This window comes from Solenopsis invicta, chromosome 12 (assembly GCF_016802725.1).
Source record: "Solenopsis invicta isolate M01_SB chromosome 12, UNIL_Sinv_3.0, whole genome shotgun sequence".
Classification (NCBI taxonomy): Eukaryota; Metazoa; Arthropoda; class Insecta; order Hymenoptera; family Formicidae; genus Solenopsis; species Solenopsis invicta.
In genome coordinates this window covers 14,635,591-14,655,388 of record NC_052675.1, presented here as the reverse complement: position 1 = coordinate 14,655,388, position 19,798 = coordinate 14,635,591, and the positions used below count along the sequence as shown (strand labels likewise).

Here is a 19,798-nt window from a genome sequence, read left to right as displayed (position 1 = left end):
ATTAAGAGTACAAAATAAAACTAAAATTGCAACTAATATAACATATAATAGAGTGGTTGGAAACAAGTTACCTCCACTCCATTTGTCCTTTCTAACTTTTGCAGCTTAAATCCTCGCGCGGCGTAAATACTAGAGTTATCCTAGTTTGTGAATTCCACAAAACTAATTTAAAAAATTATTTACAATAAATAGAAAAATTATATTGTAAATAAATCGTATAACTAATATATCAATTTCATCGTATAACTAATATATCAATTTCACGAAAAAAAAATTTCGGAGAATATTTCAGGTAGATTCGAATTCCGCATTATATAAATTAATTTTGATAGATTCATGTGTTTGAAATACGCATTATTTGATAAATCTTTAAGAATATAAAAATTAATCTAAAATGCATGTGGATAATAAGCATGCAATTCTATTATAATGAATATTTAACTTAAAAAATAATTTGTACGAGACAATTTTCCGCATCTCAAGTAATTCCTTTATTATAAATCAGATGTGAATATTAATTTCGCGTGGTATTATATAACATGTATAAACTATAAAGGTGATCATATTCTTTTTAAGAGAATCTAAACCTGTGAAATATAATAATTAATATCATTAAACTAAATTATGTATCGAGAGATAATTATATTTTTTACGTACTAATTTGACACATCTGTATTTCAGATATTGCAAATATCTCGAATGTCAAAAATTTTCCCTTTGAAAAAATCCGCGAGCACCCTTCAGTCGGATGACTCTTCCTCACTTTGACATAACACCAGTGTAGAAACGAGCGGAACATGTTCCCGGCGACGATGCTCGTATGAGCGGACACCTAGCGCACGTTCTGCCGTACGCGCGCGACCGGCAGAATCTCTCTCTTTCTCTTTCTCCGTCTCTCTCATCGACAATTGTCCACCACGAGAGCGCTGGAAACTTTCATAAATTTCGTCACAGAGCGAGCAAATGGCTTCCGGTCCAGCGGTCGGACATTGTCGATAACAGGCACGTCGCCAGGGGGCGAATTCAATATCGCATTCGCACTGTCGAACCCTCCCCCCTCGCTTCCTCCGCCTCCAGTGGCACCGTCGGTACCCTCCGCAGCCACCTCTGTGTGCCCGGGTGCCCCTCTGTCACCCCCGCCGACACACACCCCCCTCCGGCATTGTCCCTCGCATTGTCCCAAAAGTTTTCGGCGAGCCGGCATAGCGGCTGAGCCGCGTGAATTACCATATGAATTAAAGTAATGTGATATACGATCACGGGGCACGTCCAGCGCGGCTACATTTGAAGAAGACACTTGCGGATCCAAGAAACGCGAAAAGCGGAAAAGGCGCCGGTGAGGCGGAATCGCGAGTCACGAAAGCCTGGAGCTTTCAAGAATCGTCGCCGGGAATAAAATTCTACTTCCGGTTAAAGAAGAATGCGGATTTCTAAACATTAAAGATATATCTCCTATATACCTAGAGAAAAATTATGTTTAAATTGATGAAATTATTTCTTTAATTGGGTTTTTTTTAAGTAAAATATCTTTATGGAAAATAAGAATTTATTTGGTGTCAAGAAATGACGTTATTAGCCATTTTTAAAGTAAATAAAACATCTGTGTAAATTATTTTAATTTAAATTTTTAATTCAAATAAAGTACTGACAGAAATGTAAGAAATAATTTAGTTGGTTTGATTTTAAAAATATATTTCTTTCACTTAAAAAAGATTTTTGTTGCTATCCAAATTTTTCTTTAACCAAATAACAGTGCACAAATTTCTTTGATTCAAACAAATTTTTTTTTTACTCGAAGAAACTTTTCTTGGGAAGAATCAATCAAAGTTTTTGACGCGAGTATGAAACTCGCTCAATTTCTCCACATACAGTTTTTTAATCATAGGAACAAATAATCAACAAATAATCATATCTTTTTAAATCGTAACATTTAACTACAACATTGACAGAAAGCTCAAATTAGTTGATACAATTGATGGTTGTACACGTTAACTTACAAATTCATATTTGTGAGATTCATTTTAGATTCAGAATCATTAAAATAAAGTTTCGAGTATAAGAGATACATCCTATATTTTATTTTGCTGTCGACAGGCATTCTTATGTTCGATAATCCCTCAAAAAAATTCAAGGGATCGTCAATTTTACATTCATTGACTAGCTTGAATGAGTCCGCTGACGATCAGCGATCCGTCCGACATCCTTCAGACAGTTTTTGGGCTTTTGTATTGTGTGGGTATTCGCCAGCGTGCGCCAGCGCGGGACGCAAATTTGTCGCGGCAGAAAATCTGCCGAAGACAAATCGCTCGCAGCCCTGGGGAGACGCTGCACGTGCCGCGCTCCTCGATACCGCGATAGCGTCTCCCCGTTTTAAAAACGGACGCCCGTGATCTCCCCTCGATGTCTCGCTGCCGCCTCGCCGCCCGCCCGACCTCATTTCGGGCGATTTGGGGCCAGTTTGAAGCCGCTCACAATGGACCGACCATCGCGGGCATTACCGCGGCCGGCTGGCTATCGGCTCGACGGCGCGCGCGTAGCACGCGACTCCGCTTTCTGGCCGGTGCGATATCTCGATCGCAATAAATTCACATTAAACTATCTGCTCCGCTATGGTTCCGGCCGCAGCTTTAATACATCCCGTCCCCGCCCGCGACCCCGCCGTGGTCCCCCGTGCCCTCTCGTGCAAAACCACCCCCGCCGCTTCGAACGACGGATGGTCCGGCCAGCTTCGTTGTCGGCGCCGATTTTAATTTTCTGATTTTACGATCTTCTCCGTGTCACTGTTGCACTTTCTCTTTTTCAATCGCACTTTTTCATCAATTCTCAATTACAAAGAGATGCTACAATAACGGACTTGCAAAGTATTAAATAACTCTATCTTTCAGTTAAATGAAGATTTAATTTTTATTGATTAGATATTGTATGCTTTTCATCGAATAAATATACTACTTTCGATATATTATTTTCGATAATTTTAACCCTTAACAATCATACTTCAGTAAAGTATCGGATACATGGGGTTCAAATAACCCCAAAACTGACTTTTTTGAACGATTGTTGCGCTCAAACTCATTGTTTCAAGTTAAAAAAAATTACTGAACATTTTTCAAATAGTGTAAAATATGAATTAATTTCATATGTTAAATTTTAAATAAACATAGCAAACATAGCAAAAAATTATTAAACTAAAAGAAACATAAAGAATGACTTTTTATCAAAAAATCACAATTTCTTAAATTTTTAATATTTTTTCAAAAAAATTTTAAGGTATATTCTTCAGATATGGCACTTTAAGAAAAAAATTAGTATCATAATGCAAGTTACAAAAAAAGATTTTTGAGGTATAAGGGCAGCACCTAAACTTAAAACTGTCGATACATAAGCGATAGAAGTTCAATATTAAAATAATAACATAGAGAAAATTTAGCTAAAACTTTTATTCGAGTCACACAGATCTCCAGTGACCGTTAAGAATTAATATCGAAAAATAATGTTAATAAATTAGTTGAATGTACGGAGATCATTATAGAACCGACAGTTGTTCTTGTGTATAAAAAACATGTAATTATTCAGAAATTAACATAAACGTTTCGATCCTCGTTCGGATCATCTTCAGCACAATAATTTCTGCACTTTAATTATTTAACAAATTAATATTTTCGATTATTTTACTAAGTAATCTATTATAGAAGAATCGTTATTTATGTGTCTCCGTTTATTTATACCAAATGGGATTATTCCGTTCTGTTTAGAACATGTTCAGATTTCTAGCTACGTAACTAAGAGGCTTGAACCGCATGATCCATTTCTGTACTTTCTTCCTTTCTTTCTTTCTCTATTTTACCGGCGCACTTCATTCTTCCGTTGTGTGTGGCGAGTAGAGGTAATTAATACAAGCGAGCCTCGCTAATCTGGTGTTAGAATCGTGGCGATTACCGCCCCTAACGCAGGTAAATACGAGGTCGCTTAAACTCGACCGCCGGTTAAACTCGCGCGCCGTTCGCTTACAATGGGCGGTATGTGTAAGGCTGCCGCATTAATTTCTAGTAATTATCAGAGGTGTATTTCATCCGGGGTGGGTCGCGGGTCGTGTCCGGGGTCGGCCACTGCGTGTTAACGCCGTTGTTATGCCCCATTATATTGTCCTACCAACACACGCCAACGCACGGAGGGAAAGGCAATTGCGTGTAGAGATGGGCGTCACGGCCCGCGAAAAGGCTCGTCGTACGGTCCGTTTTGAAAAATTAAACGTGTGTCCCTTCCCCCCACACACACTCTCTCTCTCTCTCCCGTTTTCCTCTTCCAGCGACCTTTTTCTCGCACGATGCATTTTTTCCGATTCTACTAAAGACACGGCATGTTGGCGATATTGTACTTTAAATATGTAAACTGTGAGTTGTCGTGGCATTTTCCGGTTTAGATGTAAATTATCCATTACACGTACCTCTCGCGCATGTACAACAAAGAAAAAAAATGCGGTCTTTAAAATGTGATTCTTTGAAACGTTGCAAGAAACTCTTTTAATATTTAATGGAATACGTCAGGGCAACCAGCGATTCTATTGTGCCATTTTTTGCCATCTTTGGTCGCAACGGTAACAATGCGGTCACCCTAAACACTTTTCAGACACCGTGATTCATCGTTGCGTAACGCGCGAAAACACGCGATCAAAACGAGATTTTCAATGGAGAATGGCGTTGCATCACGCCGCGTAACGAATCGCAGTGAAAATTGATAAAATACTATTTAATCCGCCCCCTCCTCCTCCCTTCATCCTCAGTTCTATGTCTCCGCGGAGCAGGAGATAGCATTACTAATTTATTTAAATGGACTTATCTTGCCGAAGCCCCCCGATAGGAATGTAAATTGGAACCCTCCGAATCAAGGGGGTAATGGCACGAGTAAGATAAAGATATTTTATTGCTTTGCGGTCGGACATATTTAAGCAGGGTCGAAAGTCTTTTTTCCATTGTCGAATGATCCGATGGCAGAAAGAGAAAGAGAGAGAGAGAGACGGGGAGAGGAGATGCGGTTCTCTTTATTAACTTTCCGTCGTTAGATCGCGAAAATGGATCTTCGCAGATTAGGAATTCGTGCCACGCCAGCTGCTGATTAAACGCGAATATATACGCTTCGTTATAAAAAGGAAAATGACGCAAAAGTTAAACATGGATCTTCTACGTGTAATGTTGATATCTTTCCAAGATTATGTGATTATGCGATTATACAATTATATCTTTTTATATGATTCCAATAACGTACTAATGTGTATGTATGCACTAATACATGACTGATTCTTCAAAATCCTTTCTCACCTTCATTATACGTAACAGTGAGAATTTAACACATCGAACAGAAAAAGATTGCAACTTGTTTTTTCAAAAAGTCTCGATTAATACAAAAAATTATTTCAAATTAAGATTAAATAAGGAGAACTTAAAAATGGAAAAGGAATACAGTGATTCGTAGAATGCAACTGATTTTCTAAAAATTATTAAAATGAAGGACAAGAGATAATGCAACTCACCAAAAAGAAATTAAAGATTGAAAACATGCGCTTCTTACAGCAATCGTTTGTTTCAACATTTAATGTTTTCAGACGGGAGCTCGCAGTCGCGGAAAATATTCGTGTACCTGTAACATAAAAATAATTTTGTTATTATTTCATAACTAGAATGTATCTCATAGTAGAAAAATTTATCTTTCTGTCATAGTAGTATCATACAACAGTGCCTTATTTGCGCACTTATTCTTAACGCCTGGAAGATCATTCGCGCGACTATTCCTGGCATAATTGTGATGATAAATCTGTGCCATGGGAGCCGCGAAATTCGGGCGGATACGCGTCGACGTCCCGCGACGGCGCAACAAAGAGCGAGCGGCTGCCGAAAAATAACGCGGCAAAAAAAAAACACGCAAACAGGCAAAACAGAATAAAAATAGAGCAGAATAAAATAGAGCATTGTCGCGCTCGGTGGAGGAGCGGTCGGAGCGGCGAAATAGAAAGGACCGGCCGCGCGGGCGCGGGCAATAATTCGAAACAAAATGTCAAGCGAGCCCGCCATTGTCGGGCGCGGTGGTGCGGTAGGCGCCAACTAGCGCCAACGAGAAAATATCGTCGACAGTAAATCAAGGTGCTCCGGCAGAAGAGAGAGCAGGCCCTTTCACCCCTTTCATCCCTCTGCCGCGGACGATCCGCTCCGGGCGGCCGCACGATCGCACCGGAGCTCGCTTCCGTTTTTCATCATACGTACGTCGTAAATAAGCCGAGACAGCTCGCCGCTTCAACGTTTCAAGGTTGCCACCGCGAGCTTCGATCGCCCGTTGCGCTTCGGGAGCAGTCGAGCACTGCGGAAACCCCCGCGACCGGAATCCCAGGTTCCAACCAGCGAACGAAATAATATTCTGTTGGTTGCAGTTAAGATAAGTTAGATAGTAAAATATGTGAGAATATCTATTGTATTCTTAACAATACCAACAAAAGTTATTTTAATTCAATTCATGTATATGGGTTTTATTCAAAACTCGATTGAATTACACATGTAAAAAGTACGGAAAGAAACGTTGTCTGAAAAGGCGTTTTAAATCTTTCTCTTGAATTTTTTGTTTTTTATTATTAAAAAGAAATGCTAAGGAGATGCGGCAGATGCTTCAGATCAGAGGTAGCAATATGAAGATCTCACAGGCGTTATTACCGTGCCGAATATACGTGCGAAGCTCCACGAGCGAATCGCAACATATGCCCTAGAAAAGCGCTAGCCTGCGCGAGTGAAATCGTTTAGCGACGCCTGATTGACATCGAAACGCTGTAACTGACTGCATCGTGAGACCGATGTAAGCTGCGTGTTCGCAGTCAAGTTACATAATCGTACCGGAAGACCGTGACTAAACAGGGGAATCGGGGTGGTCGATGATAAAGGACAGACAAGTACTTAGCTCAAAAAGGGATGCGAGACTACATTAATCGTCGTGCTCGCGCACTCGTTAAAAGTCGCGAAGTCACATCGAAAATATAGCAGTAAATGAAGTCAATCAGAGTACATTACCCAGAGTACATTTTTAATAATGTGCAAATAATGTAATTAATACAATTAGTTATAAATTCCTTATATTTATGTAAGAGTAATACAGTTTTGTCCGGGCGATAACATATACCTAGAGAAAAGTTTTGTCGAAATTGTTTTAAATGAAAGAAACTTGTACACGGTTGTTATACGGTGGATGAAAAGCTTTCTTTGATTTGCAGAAATTTTTTGATTGTTTCTTTTATTAAAATTAAAGAAAGATAAAATAAATATATTTTTAAAAACTTGGACAACTAAGTTATATTTTACATTTTCGTCAGAATTTTATTTGAATTAAATAATTTAAACAAATAATTTACTTTATAAAGGGATAATAACGTTATTGAAATAAAATAAATTTTTATCATTCTCAAAAATATTTTTACTTCAACTTGAAAAAATTAAGTTAAAGAAACAATATTTCATCAATTTAAGTATAACTTTTTTTCTTTGATTCAAACAAATATTTTTTGACTTGAGAAAACTTTTCCTCTGGGTGTAGTAACGTTGTTAAATATATTTATCTTTTTTACTTTTTAATGTAAAAATTATATACATATGTAATTCAATTTAAAAAATTTTATTTTGTAGAGTTGAGTTTGTAGTTCCAAGTTCCAAGTTCGAAAAAGATTTAATTTTATGGACAATATATGACTCATGTCTCCCTTGTGAAGACCCCATGGAATCCCCGAAGAAAACGCGTATCCCGTGATTGAAGGCACAATGGCGGAAGGTGATGTGGACGTCAAGACGCGGCTCGTCTGGCGAGAATCGGTAAACCGAGAACTTAATGTCTCGGAACGGACGCCATATTAGCATATCCGCGTCCAATCGTCGCCCACGTGGCAAGGATGCTGTGGCGAATCGGGCCCGGGCTATGACATTGTCATTATTTCACTGACAGAACAAGCATGCGCGCGATTCTCCACGGGAAGTATCGCTAACAAGGGTGGGAAGAGAGCGGCGGACCGATCGCGAGGGAGGAAGACAGATATAGAGTGCTCGATTTAAATAAAAGTATGGGGCCCCATTCTTATAACGCCTTTGTTTTGTTCATTTGTTGCTGTTTCCTTTCAAATAATTTATAATAATAATATTTTTGTTTACTAATTTATCTTTATTTTTAATATAATAAATATTAAATGTTAAGACAATAAACAATTGTTAAATAAAGTTAAATATTTAAAAACCAAAATTTGCAGATCTATATTTGTTAAGACTGCAAAAATGTAGGTATTTGTTCATAAAAAAAAAATTAAAATTGAAAGAAGAATGGGTCAAAAACAGAGAAAAAGGATAAAAGTAGAGAAAAGAATTTTGCCGCGATATAAAGTACGAAAAAAAGAAAGACGGATGATGAAAAGAAGGGATGATGGGAGTCCTCAGGAGTCCCTTCATCGCTCTGTAAGGGATACAACTATGAGATCCGGGTGCTCCATGTTATTTATCTTTATGGACCTCGGGCAGAGGGTAAGTACACTTACTTCAGGGGTGGTGAAGGGGCGAGCTTAAGCCGGAACGAGGGCGGTAAGAGATTGTTTGTCGTATTGGCCGCGGTTTCGACGAGCTTAACGTTACCCGTTTAGGGGATTTCGCAATGACTTTCTCTCAAGAGAGAGAGACAAAAGCCAGTTGCCACTGTGAAAGAGTTTGCGCGATATCTTTTGCTCGTGAAAACGACACAATTCAATAAATCAATGTGTAAAACTATCTTAACGTAATTTATCAATTAACTATTACAATAATTTTTCCTTGTGATTAGTTTCAAATAATGTATAGAGCGTACATAATTGAGATTATGCATATTTTGTCTTAACGCAATTTTTTTTAACTTAGAAATAATCGTTTTTTTCATCAGTTCCTTTTTGCGTTAACGAGAGTGATTTTTATATTTCAATTAAAAATCATTATTGTTAATTGCTACATATTGAATATTATTGACTGTTCTACGATCATTGCGTATGTAGATTTGCTCCATATCTTTTAAAAAGTAAGGAGAAATAAAAAAAAATAGCTATAGATTTTCGATTAGAAAGAAAACTACTACGACTAAGCCTCATCTTCTCTCTACTGGGGTGTAAAAGTCACTTCTATTCCCGGGTTAAATCAAGCGTGATTAAAAAGTTTAAAGACTGGAAAAATATCTGGTAGAAAAATTGTTTCTGTAATTAAAGATTCTTTAGTATTATAACTCTTATAATTTAGATAAATATGTGAGAGATTGTTTGATGTTTCACGTATTATTTCACTCAAACGTAGAACAAAATAACGATCGATCCGGCACCCGCGAATCGGATGTCAGGGAGAGGTCTCTGAGTGGCCAGAAATTAATCTATTGCCGCGTAATCGGCTTTCGGTGATTTAGCACCGAGAAGACAAGAGGAGGACGGACGATGTCCGTGAAGTAAAGAGCAAGATCAATTCCATATCTGGGAAGTCATTGAGAACTCGTAACATGCTCCGTTAAGAAAATTAATTAACAATTTTTTTATATAAAAAGTATAAAAAAGCTTTGCATATCTATTATGTGATAAGATCTATAAAAAATATAAACAATATAGATAAAGATAAAAATAAAAATATCCTGTAATGTATATAAATTTCAACTAATATCTTATTAGCAATTAACATAAATTTATGAGTATATAGTAAATTAGGGGGACATAAAATATCAGTATGGTTTTAATTGTCACGGATATTCTTTTATTAATTAACAACGAGCTAGATTACATACAGTGCTTATGTACAACGTGATATTTACAACAAAGTAATACAACGTGATATCTGGATAAATCAATTCTTATAAAACGAAACATTATTTCGATATCTCTATAAAGAAGAGAGATTAATAGTTACTATACAGACTTATATATATATTACATTGAATCGTAGAACAGCTTCGTACATACACATTGCGATATCTTAATTTAATATTTTTGACAATTGTAGAATGTAATATCGAATTGTTCGTTACATCTATACGATATTTGGGTTTTTCCTCTTCATCCACTTCAACTTACTCGTAGTTCGTAGTCTCATGATTTATAAACGTATTCTCCTTTGTATTAAAAATTTTTCTACGTGTATTTACACGCTACTGTGATTATTGCTGTACAGAATACTGCATAGGTCGTACTAATGATATATACGCCCCTTACTCCTCTCGAAGTCTCTATGAATAATTCTATTCAAACTTGTATTATACTATCTTGCAATATCACAACTAAAATTAAACGATTAATTCGATCATAAATGACATTTGCTTTTACTCTTTATAAGTACTCGGATTAAAATGTTATTCCTGTACGGATTCAGTTCTTCCAGTGACATCGGGAAATGCGAGGCGATAATTCACGTAATTTTCGGACAATATTAAGCCACTCGGCAACGGCTTAACCCTATGTTAAGCCGCATAACGTCGGCGGGAGCGCGACGGGGGTGGAAACTGATGGTGGGGGCGGCTCTCGACGGTGGTTGGAAACCGGGCTGTATTTAAAACGCGAATGCGCGCAGGCCGATTCGCCGTTTGAAGTTAAATGGAGTGTAAATGGCAGATAACAAACCGGCACTGTTTCCGATTACGGCATTCATTGTTTCCTACCATTATGCGCGCTCCGACGGTTTGTGTGTGACGCGGGTTACGGTTTACGATCTATTTATTACCGCGCCGCCCTCACCTCCGTACACACAGCCGAAATGCGCTTTACACGCCTGCACCGTCCTCCGCAACACGCGTAACCCTTCCACACCCGCGACCGCCCCATCTCCCCCTCGTGTTGCTGCTATCGCCACATTCGCACCCACTACTCGTTTCACCTGTCTGTAAATACGCGGCAAATATTTTACTTTCTACATCGTGGAAATGGAGTCGTTCGAATGGACCGTATGTAATTTGCGAGTGTATCGAAATACGACCGCGATTATTTTATGTCTGACAATTTTAGCACGCTGCTTTTCCCCAAATATGCATGATTTTAGGATATTTTATTGCTACAACTGGTTTCGTGTCCAAAGCTACGTATTTTTACATTGAACTTTTCATTTTAAAAATAATTAAACAATCTTTAATAAATTTTCAAATTTAATAATTAAAGAAAGAGATCAGATACTTGTATTTTCACTCAAGTATAAAAACAAATGTAAAATGTAAGATCTAAACGTTTATAAATATTTTAGAATTTTATTCGCATACCAATAATGTAAATACTAATTATGCAGATTATCGTATATTTTAAATTATATTTTTTAGTGGAAAGTCGAAATTACATCTTAGATCCTTAAATGTCTATTCTGTTTGACATTCCTATTTTCTTCTTAAAGAATGCACAATTATAATTTTTCACATTAAAAAGTGAACATGAAAATTATTTTTGTCACAGACAAAAAATGAGCTGAATGATATTTAGAAATTGATATCTTATGTACGCAAATATTGTTCCTAATTTTTCAATAATTTTTTTATTTCTTAAATATTGTAGATTTTTATATTTCAAATTGATTAATTAACGATTTCTCTTTCATACACTCTCTCTTTCTCTCTCTCTCTCTCTCTCTCTCTCTCTCTCTCTCTCTCTCTCTCTCGCATTCAGCTTTTCTTTACAGATAACTTTTATTTTACTTACTCTTATTTTACTTACTAAAAAATTAAATTTATTTACAAATTGTTCCTACCTAATATTGACTAGACAGGGAATGTCTTCACCGCGCAGTGCATGAATTATACTAGAATATTCGTGTACATGGACCAACATATTCATAGATATTAATTTTTCTATGTAGACATTAAAGTTCCCTTATTACACACGTATACAATGTAAATCCCAGAATAGTAGATCTATACAGAATGTCGTAGATTCAAGGAGCATCCTTTCTTTTTTTTTTAGTTTTTTAAATTCAATTTTAAATCGATTTTTCCTTAGCAAAAACATATATCAATTTTCGAATCATAAATCTGTATATCCATATATCTTACCGTAGATATATCCATATATCTACAATTATAAATAACTTAAAAATTTAATTGGTTGATGTTTTTGTTAAGGAAAAATTGATTTCAAATTAGCAAATTGATACGTAAGTAAAAACTATCCTTGTACATTTGCGTATTGCATATATTCCCGATGAAAAAGATGTGCAAACTTCGTTCAATTACTGAGAACACAATATTAAATTTTTATACTTCCGATAAGTAATAACTGGAATCTTCTTGTTGCAAGAAGCGATGTTTCGATTTGTTTCTCAATCTAACAAGAAGTAATGATAAATGGACAACATTTTTATTTTTATCACAAACCCTATAACCCCTACTTCTCGTTACGCACCAAGTCAATTCTTAGGAATAGCCAGCTCTTAGAATATCGTCTCCGATCGGCAGTTTTCGTCGTCACTTACTGTGAACGGTAGTAGTCCTCCTCTTGATTTCGACCTGGTCAACGATTCCATCGCTCTCCTTATCTTGATGAGCAGTCATGTGTCTAGTGAGGTGATGCCTCTCGCGGAAACTCTCGTCGCAGACAGGACACCTGAGCTTTTCCTCCCTCCTCCTCCTCGCCGCTTCGCCCACACTCTCGCTCTTGTGATGAGAGCGCATGTGATAGACCAAGTCGGAAGTCATACGGAACGACAGGTTGCACTTGGCGCAGACGTTCTGCGCCGGTAAAGTCAGAGCTGCGAGCGACGGTGGCAGGAGGCCGGCCACTCCGGCGGCCGTAGCCAGGAATCTCGGCCTGGCGAGAGCGTCCGCCATCGGTGGGAACACGGAGATAGGGTTATAGGGAAGATTGGGATAGACCGGTGGAAGATCCGGTCGGAAAGTGGGTACCTTCGGACTGGGCACTTTGGGCGGGTGAGCGATTTGCGGGATCTTCAGGTTCTCCAGCAGCCCCGTCTGACCGGTCTCCGCTCCCATAGTCAGAAAGGGGTACGCCATTTTGGTGGGAAACGGCGCATACTTGTAGCTCGTCGCACCGGGCAACGACACCACCGGCGGACTGACGCTGCTTTGATAACTCGCGCGATCATCCGGCGATATCGACGACCTCGGCGACGCTTGGCCGTCGTCATTGAAACCATTCCGCTGTCCGACCAAATTTACCTTCGTAAAGGCACTACGGGATTCACCGTGACGATCGGTTACGCAAGAGATACCAGTTTCGTAAACCTTTGCGCAGGCCAAGACCGAAGATTCGGTCGATTCCGGGCAGGTTAACATAGATTGATGATGGCTAACGAAGGTAGGTGGGCTCGGGGTTTTCTGAAGCCGACCACTGGTCGGCGCGTATCTTCTTGCATCGGAATCCGGGGAAAGCCCTGGCAAGGTTGGCGTCAAGCGTCAAAGTTCTAGGCGATACGTACGGTGGACTCAACGAGTTTTCAGTGCATTGCAACAATCTTCTTCTCTCCGAACTGCCGGAATCGTTGTCGTAGTGCTTGATAGTAAGATTTTGCGGCAACCGATCAATGTCCAGAACGTTGTCGACGGAGATGTCGTCTCGCAGACGGTCCTTTCGGCCGGTTACCAATCGTAATTTTTCGTTCTGACGACGCGCCAGGTTCTCATCGGGTGCCACGAGAAAAGCGACGTCGAAGGAGCGCTTGCTAGCTCGTTGAAGGGGATACGAAGCGTCGGGCGTGACGTCGCTGATGGTAGCGGGGCACGCCGACGTCAGTGCCGTCGTGGCCGGCGTCGAGGTCGCGGGGGTGGCACGGTCGATGCCACCCGTGCGATCTTCCATTGTCATCCTGCTCGCTCCGGATGATCAACCTACGACAATGACGGCGAGTGGACAGTGAGTGTTAACGTCGCATCGACACGAAGTGATCGATTGACCAAAATTCGATACACTCTGCCCAGATGTCCTACATTTGAAAGGCATAAATCGGAGCAAAGCAAGATTGGTCATCGAGATAGTTGAAAAAATTTAAGGCACGATATTTTTTTCTTATTTACACGTACCAAAATAAGATTCTCACATTATACGTAACGAAATAAGTTTTTAAAAAATATTACGATTATCATTATAAAAATTAAAGCGGTAATAATAAAAATATAATACTTAAAAAATTAACTGAAAAATGCCATAATTAAATTTTATTTAAAAAAAAATGTTGATTTTTACTACACGTCGCACAAATTCACATACAGCTTACATTGTAATTTGTAATTTGTATACAAAAGACAACTAGACTCTATAAAATCGTATAAAATCGTATATGACCGAAAAAATATCATTTTTGTTATTGATGTAGTACAACTTACTTCTATAACGTCTCTATTTAATAATTATATTGTATTGCAATTTGATAAAAAAGTTGATTTTCATTAATATATAAGCAGTAATATAATATTGCAAGGTATCATCCCAAGTAACAAAAAAATTCAAGAAAGATTTCTAAAAAGAATCCAAGATTCACTTTCAACATTAGAATGCTTCTAACAACTTTTATGACTTATTTTGGACATTTGTATCCCGTTGTATATAATCACACGAGTGATAGAACAGTATCTACTTACCAGATTATGATGGCAATGGTTTTCTTCTAAGTACACGCGGTCTATGAGCTACACTGGTCGAACCACGTTTCCCATACCTCAGGATGGATCTTCTTCGATCTTCCCTAAGACATCAGGCTACACTTTTTCTCACAAGGCTCTCTTGCCAAAACCGATTCTCGCAAGCACGCGAGTCCGAAATAAGCCACAAAGAACAGAACTAACACCCCCTAACGGACCCACCGATCTGGTGTACAGTCCGGGGCGCACTAAAGTGGCGAACACTCGGAGTCGTATCGGTGGTTCGCGTTAAAATGAGGGTGCTGTTCGCGCATCCCCCGTATTTAGGGGTAGCCGTCGCGTAGGGTAGCGCGAGCGTGGCAGGTGGAGGCGCGACGAGGGTGGCACTGGCCAATGGCAGTGTCTGCAGCGTTATACGGGGGTGGAGCGTAGCAACGGGGTGAACATATTCGCTCGTCGGGACGCGTCTGCTAGCACCGTCCAGACCACGCCTACATATTTCAGGTTCGACACATGTGCCCGGGATCGTCGTCGTCGTCGTCGTCGTCGCCGTCGTCGTCGTCGCCGTCGTCGTCGTCGTCGTCGTGGGCTCTTGCCACCCCCTTCCTCTTCGCCTTACCCTCTCCGCGTTGCGCAACGCGTACCGCAGAATCCCGCTCTGCCAGGGTAGTGAAGATGACGGCGGGGGAGAGGATACGACCGGGGACTGTAATTCAGCCTGACAAACGATCTTGAATATTTTTAACGCCCGCGCCCCGATCTCTGCTCCTTTTTTATGGCCGACTCGCGGCTATATTGGACGTTCGGCAGACGATCCAGGTCTACCGACGAAGGTACGGTAAAGAAAGTCGTTTCAAAAACGCGAATATGAAATATGTAAAGAGCTTAATAAGACGAAAGATTGAAACTTCAAAAATTGTTTCAAGTGAGCTTTGTCAATTAAATACCAAGACGTAACTTTGTACACACTTACATATTGTATCACTTTTGATGCAATTTTACTATTTTCTTTCGCAATTATAATTATAATGTATTTTTGATTCTATAAATCTTGATTTTTGGCTTATTTATAATTATTTTAAGATGCTCTCGCGTTTGCGCATTTCGAGTGCACAATAATCGAATGACGAACCGTTGGGAATTATCTAATTATTTTGTGAGATTACGTACGTAAACCTCGAAATAAGTCAAGATGGGTGGCATCGTAGTTTCACGCCGGAAAAATAACTTCCGATACAAGTGGGTGCAGCGGGCAAAAACTCGCCACGGAGCCAATAGGCGATCAATCATAAGCCGGTGATCTATTTTACCGGGCATGTGAGAGCCGTCGATTTCTTACGCGACTCCCGAGATCCCGGCAAATCCTAAGGGAAACGCCGCGAGGTTAAAGGACATTAACTTCTTGATTGAGTCGGCAAAAAGTTGTAATGACTTTTCGATTGGCGCTATCTCGCGCTCGGCGAAGACTCGCAAACGAGTATTTGCGAAAGAGAACATCTCAGTTTCTTGTATCTTATACACACAGTGTCTTAAAAACAAAGAACCTTTTTCCTTTGCCCACAGATACTACAAATCGGACTAAGAAAAGTGACTGTTGTCTCAGAATCGAGGAATATTTTGAAAAAAAAAAAAGAATTAACGTTAAAGATGAAAAGAATTTGGCAACGTATAATGGCAAAATGTTTGTTTTAAATAAAATTTTATTACATTTTGTTACGTGAAACGCAAAAGGATAAATTCTAATTAAAAATTATTTAACTAAAATGCTTTTCTTAAATTAAAATTCTTTAGATCTCAAATTTATCACAGGATGCTTTTTTAGATATCTCTGGAAAAAATTATTGGTGCAACGTTATCATACAACAAATTATAGTATTGCATTAAAATTTATTTCCATGGCATTAAAAAAAACAAAATGGAAGATTCAATCTTGAGAGACAATCTCGGTGATTTAATAAGCTCGATTGTATCGGCAATGGCTCTCTCTTTGGGTCGATTCATGCGCGGAATAAATTAAACGATCCGCCTCACGTGCAGCAGATAGTGTAGCATGCGATACAACCGAGTCTAATCTTAATGCAGAGTCGTAAAGTCGAAAGAGTCATTACGACGACGTTACGTGTGACACGCGTCGCACGGCAGGGCGGCTACGAAACGCTTCTGTATCTTGGCGCAGCCATTCCTGGATTATGAACCATATTTATTGCCGATCATACAGTACCATTCCCCGCGAACTCGGAGAAACATCAATATACCGATCTCTAATTCCGTTTTACGCCCCTCCGTCTTGCTTCGCGTAAAACAGTATTCTCTCACGGAGAATACTGTTATAATACATTCTCCTTCTTTCTTTTCTTCGTCGTTCACAGTGATATACTGTACAAAGTGACGAAAAAGTAAACGAGATATCATATTTGTAATTTTTTCGTTTGTACTTTAAATTAAATTTCAATAATTTGCGAATGGTTTCTTGCTCAGAAGCGTGCATGTATATTATAACAAATAATATATGTGTGCAAGGGATTAATATATCTAACAAGGGAAAGCTTCCAAGTCTCTCTCTCTCTCTCTCTCTAAATTTAATGAAACTTGACAGTAGAAGAGATAAAAAAATTTGATACGTATATTTTTATTGGCACCCAAATGTATTTAAGGGATGAAATCGGCCATAGAAAACTGGCAAAATTTTTGGCTATAAAAAACAAAATTTTTATACTACTGGATAGCTTGTGCAATTCTATACATTAACAAAATAACGCTATCGTGCTTCGTTATATATTGTCAATAAAAAAACGTATTGATTAATTTTACCCTTCTACAAACTCACCAAGTTTTTTTTTTTAATTGGAGAGAGATTTCAATTGAGAATCTTTCGTTATATATAAAAATATTTTTAAAAAATAATATATTACAGATTTCTTCTTCGCGCTACATTTGTTTCCCCTATCAATTTTGTCTTTCCCTTCGATTATTCTCACTGAACTGTAGCGCGTAAACTGAAGATTTGTCTCGCCTGATATGCATTCTAAATCTTCAAGTAGAAAAATACGTCGCGCGTGAGAATCGCACTTTGCCACCATCTGTCCATATTATTTTGCAAATCGGCCAGAAAGAGCAAGTTTCGTGCCGCCTAATTCGACCAAGTTAAACGCACGAGCGGGCGAGAAGCCGGTGGCGCTCGACACGTGGCGGACACGCGTGAGCTGTTAGCACCGAGCGTGGGTTCGACGAAGGGCACTTTAACATTCGACAGTATCTGTTACGTGGATCCACGAAAGGGACACCTTACATGATGCGTGTACTTCGGCTCGATTGACTCCTACACGGGAATTAATACGTCATCGAGTGAACATGATTACATATATCATGTAGATATATGTTGCAAGAATATTGTATTTTTGCTCTCTTTTTTTGGTGAAAAAAAATCCGAAAAAAAAAATTCTTAGAAATCTTCAATATTACCAATTAATTGGTATCAAATATGACTTTTATTAACTTTCTGTATATATTTTTGTTCATTGTATTCATTTATATCTAAAACTCATAGGAAAAATTCTGAAAACATTTTTAATTGCATCGTTGGATATAATATTCATATAATATGAGCTCGTTAGCATAGTAAAAACATACTCCGTAATTATTTATTTAAGCTTACTTTTTGATGTTTTTTTGTGCCATGCTTTGTGCTTCGCGAAAGGGAGTAATGTCATCCGCTTTTCGCATCGCTGACGCGGCTGCACGGAGCGAGTGCACGCGAGTTTTTGTCGGGGTCGCACGGTGATAAATATGCAGCCGATGCAGTTGATGAGAAAAGGTCGTTTATCAATCATCCATTAACGCAGCCCCGCCGAAAACCTGCTCGCTCCTGAGCCATATTTCACAGAATCATCGCGATTCCCGTCCGGCCGCTTTGGCCGCACGTTCGGTTTTCCATTAAAATTCACTATCCATGTTGCTCAAAAGCAAGCAACGCGTAAAAGCAAAAAATTTAAATCACTGAAAAGTCATTCAATCAATATAATAACAAAATATTGATGGATTCATTATAACAACAATTTTCTTTCTTTACAAAAGTATAGCAACAAACACACAATCATATCCTAAAAAATATAGTTTTACATTTTGAAACATCAAATATCTAAAAAACACATAAAAATTTCAAGACTCAGAAATTTAAGTTGTATTAAAATTACAAGATTTTACGAAACATATTTTTCATATGTATTTAATCCAGCAAACACAAAGTTACAATTATATAAATGTTAGTTGTAATTTTCTACTCAACAATGTAACATAGAAAACACATTCGTTATAGAGTAGGTAAAACGGATCTAAACTTCTTACTTTTCTTCCGTTTTTTTATATAAGATTGATGAGTTCGGACTATATTAGTGCATACATTAATAACAGAAAAGGACTTTTAAATCTGTAAGAGAATCTGTAAAAAAATCTGTAATTAGAAAAATAGTGCGCTGGAACAAATAGTGTTCCGTCAGTAAAATAGGACGGCTTTAGGATCCCTCTAATACTAATCATTTTGCTCTCTTTTGCAGAATTATAAAGCGACGTATACGAGGAATGAGAAAATACGGTGAGGGATGAGGAAAGGTTAGTACTTCTTCAGGAATTCTTGAAACAGGGTGGTCTCGGCCTGACAAATTGAATGTGCGATAAATTCAGAGGATTGTTGAAATAACTTGGCGTGATGTACATACTTACGGCAGGCGCGAGGAGCGAAATTCCCGAGATGAGAGTGCGGGAGATTTAGATTTTACGGACGTTTAGGCAATTCCTTAACTTATAGTCGGGACCATGCATACGAAATGAATCGACTGCTGTTTAAACGCTCTCGTAATTTCGCTCCGCCGAAACTCTTTCGAAACGAAGCTTCCGTTAGAGCAAATTGAACGGAGATTATCGATAATCTGTATGGACATCCGTTCTGAACAAAAATGCTTCTTTGTATTCTCTAACGATTTAACAATTCTAGATGTTCTATTGAACAACAGTTAACTGATTTAATTCCGCTCTATAGATAAATTGCATTCGCGCGATGGTGCCCTTTTGGCAATGACGCTACAACCCTGCCTATATATACATATATGTCACATCAAAATTATCAACGTACGCCATTCTTCCTCCGCTCGCGCCCCCTTATTCTCCCTATCTATCCGTCTATCTGTTCTACGAGAGAAGTTTGTCCCGCATTGTTGATATCGTC

At 38.6% G+C, this 19,798-nt stretch overlaps 1 protein-coding gene and 1 long non-coding RNA gene across 2 annotated transcripts in view; both read right to left on the bottom strand.

Moving 5' to 3' along the window:
- Positions 1–3,353: 3,353 nt before the first annotated feature.
- Positions 3,354–19,798, bottom strand: part of LOC105201749 — a 50,761-nt gene continuing 34,316 nt past the window's right edge. The window contains exon 3 of the long non-coding RNA XR_003268806.2: positions 3,354–5,634. This is a non-coding gene — a long non-coding RNA (uncharacterized LOC105201749). The remainder of the gene's footprint in view (positions 5,635–19,798) is intronic.
- On the bottom strand, positions 11,644–15,170 carry LOC105201748. Its single transcript, XM_011169919.3, is given in 3 exon segments — positions 11,644–13,398; positions 13,400–13,827; positions 14,578–15,170. Coding segments are annotated over 2 exon segments (1,356 nt in total). The 5' UTR covers positions 13,805–13,827; positions 14,578–15,170; the 3' UTR covers positions 11,644–12,447.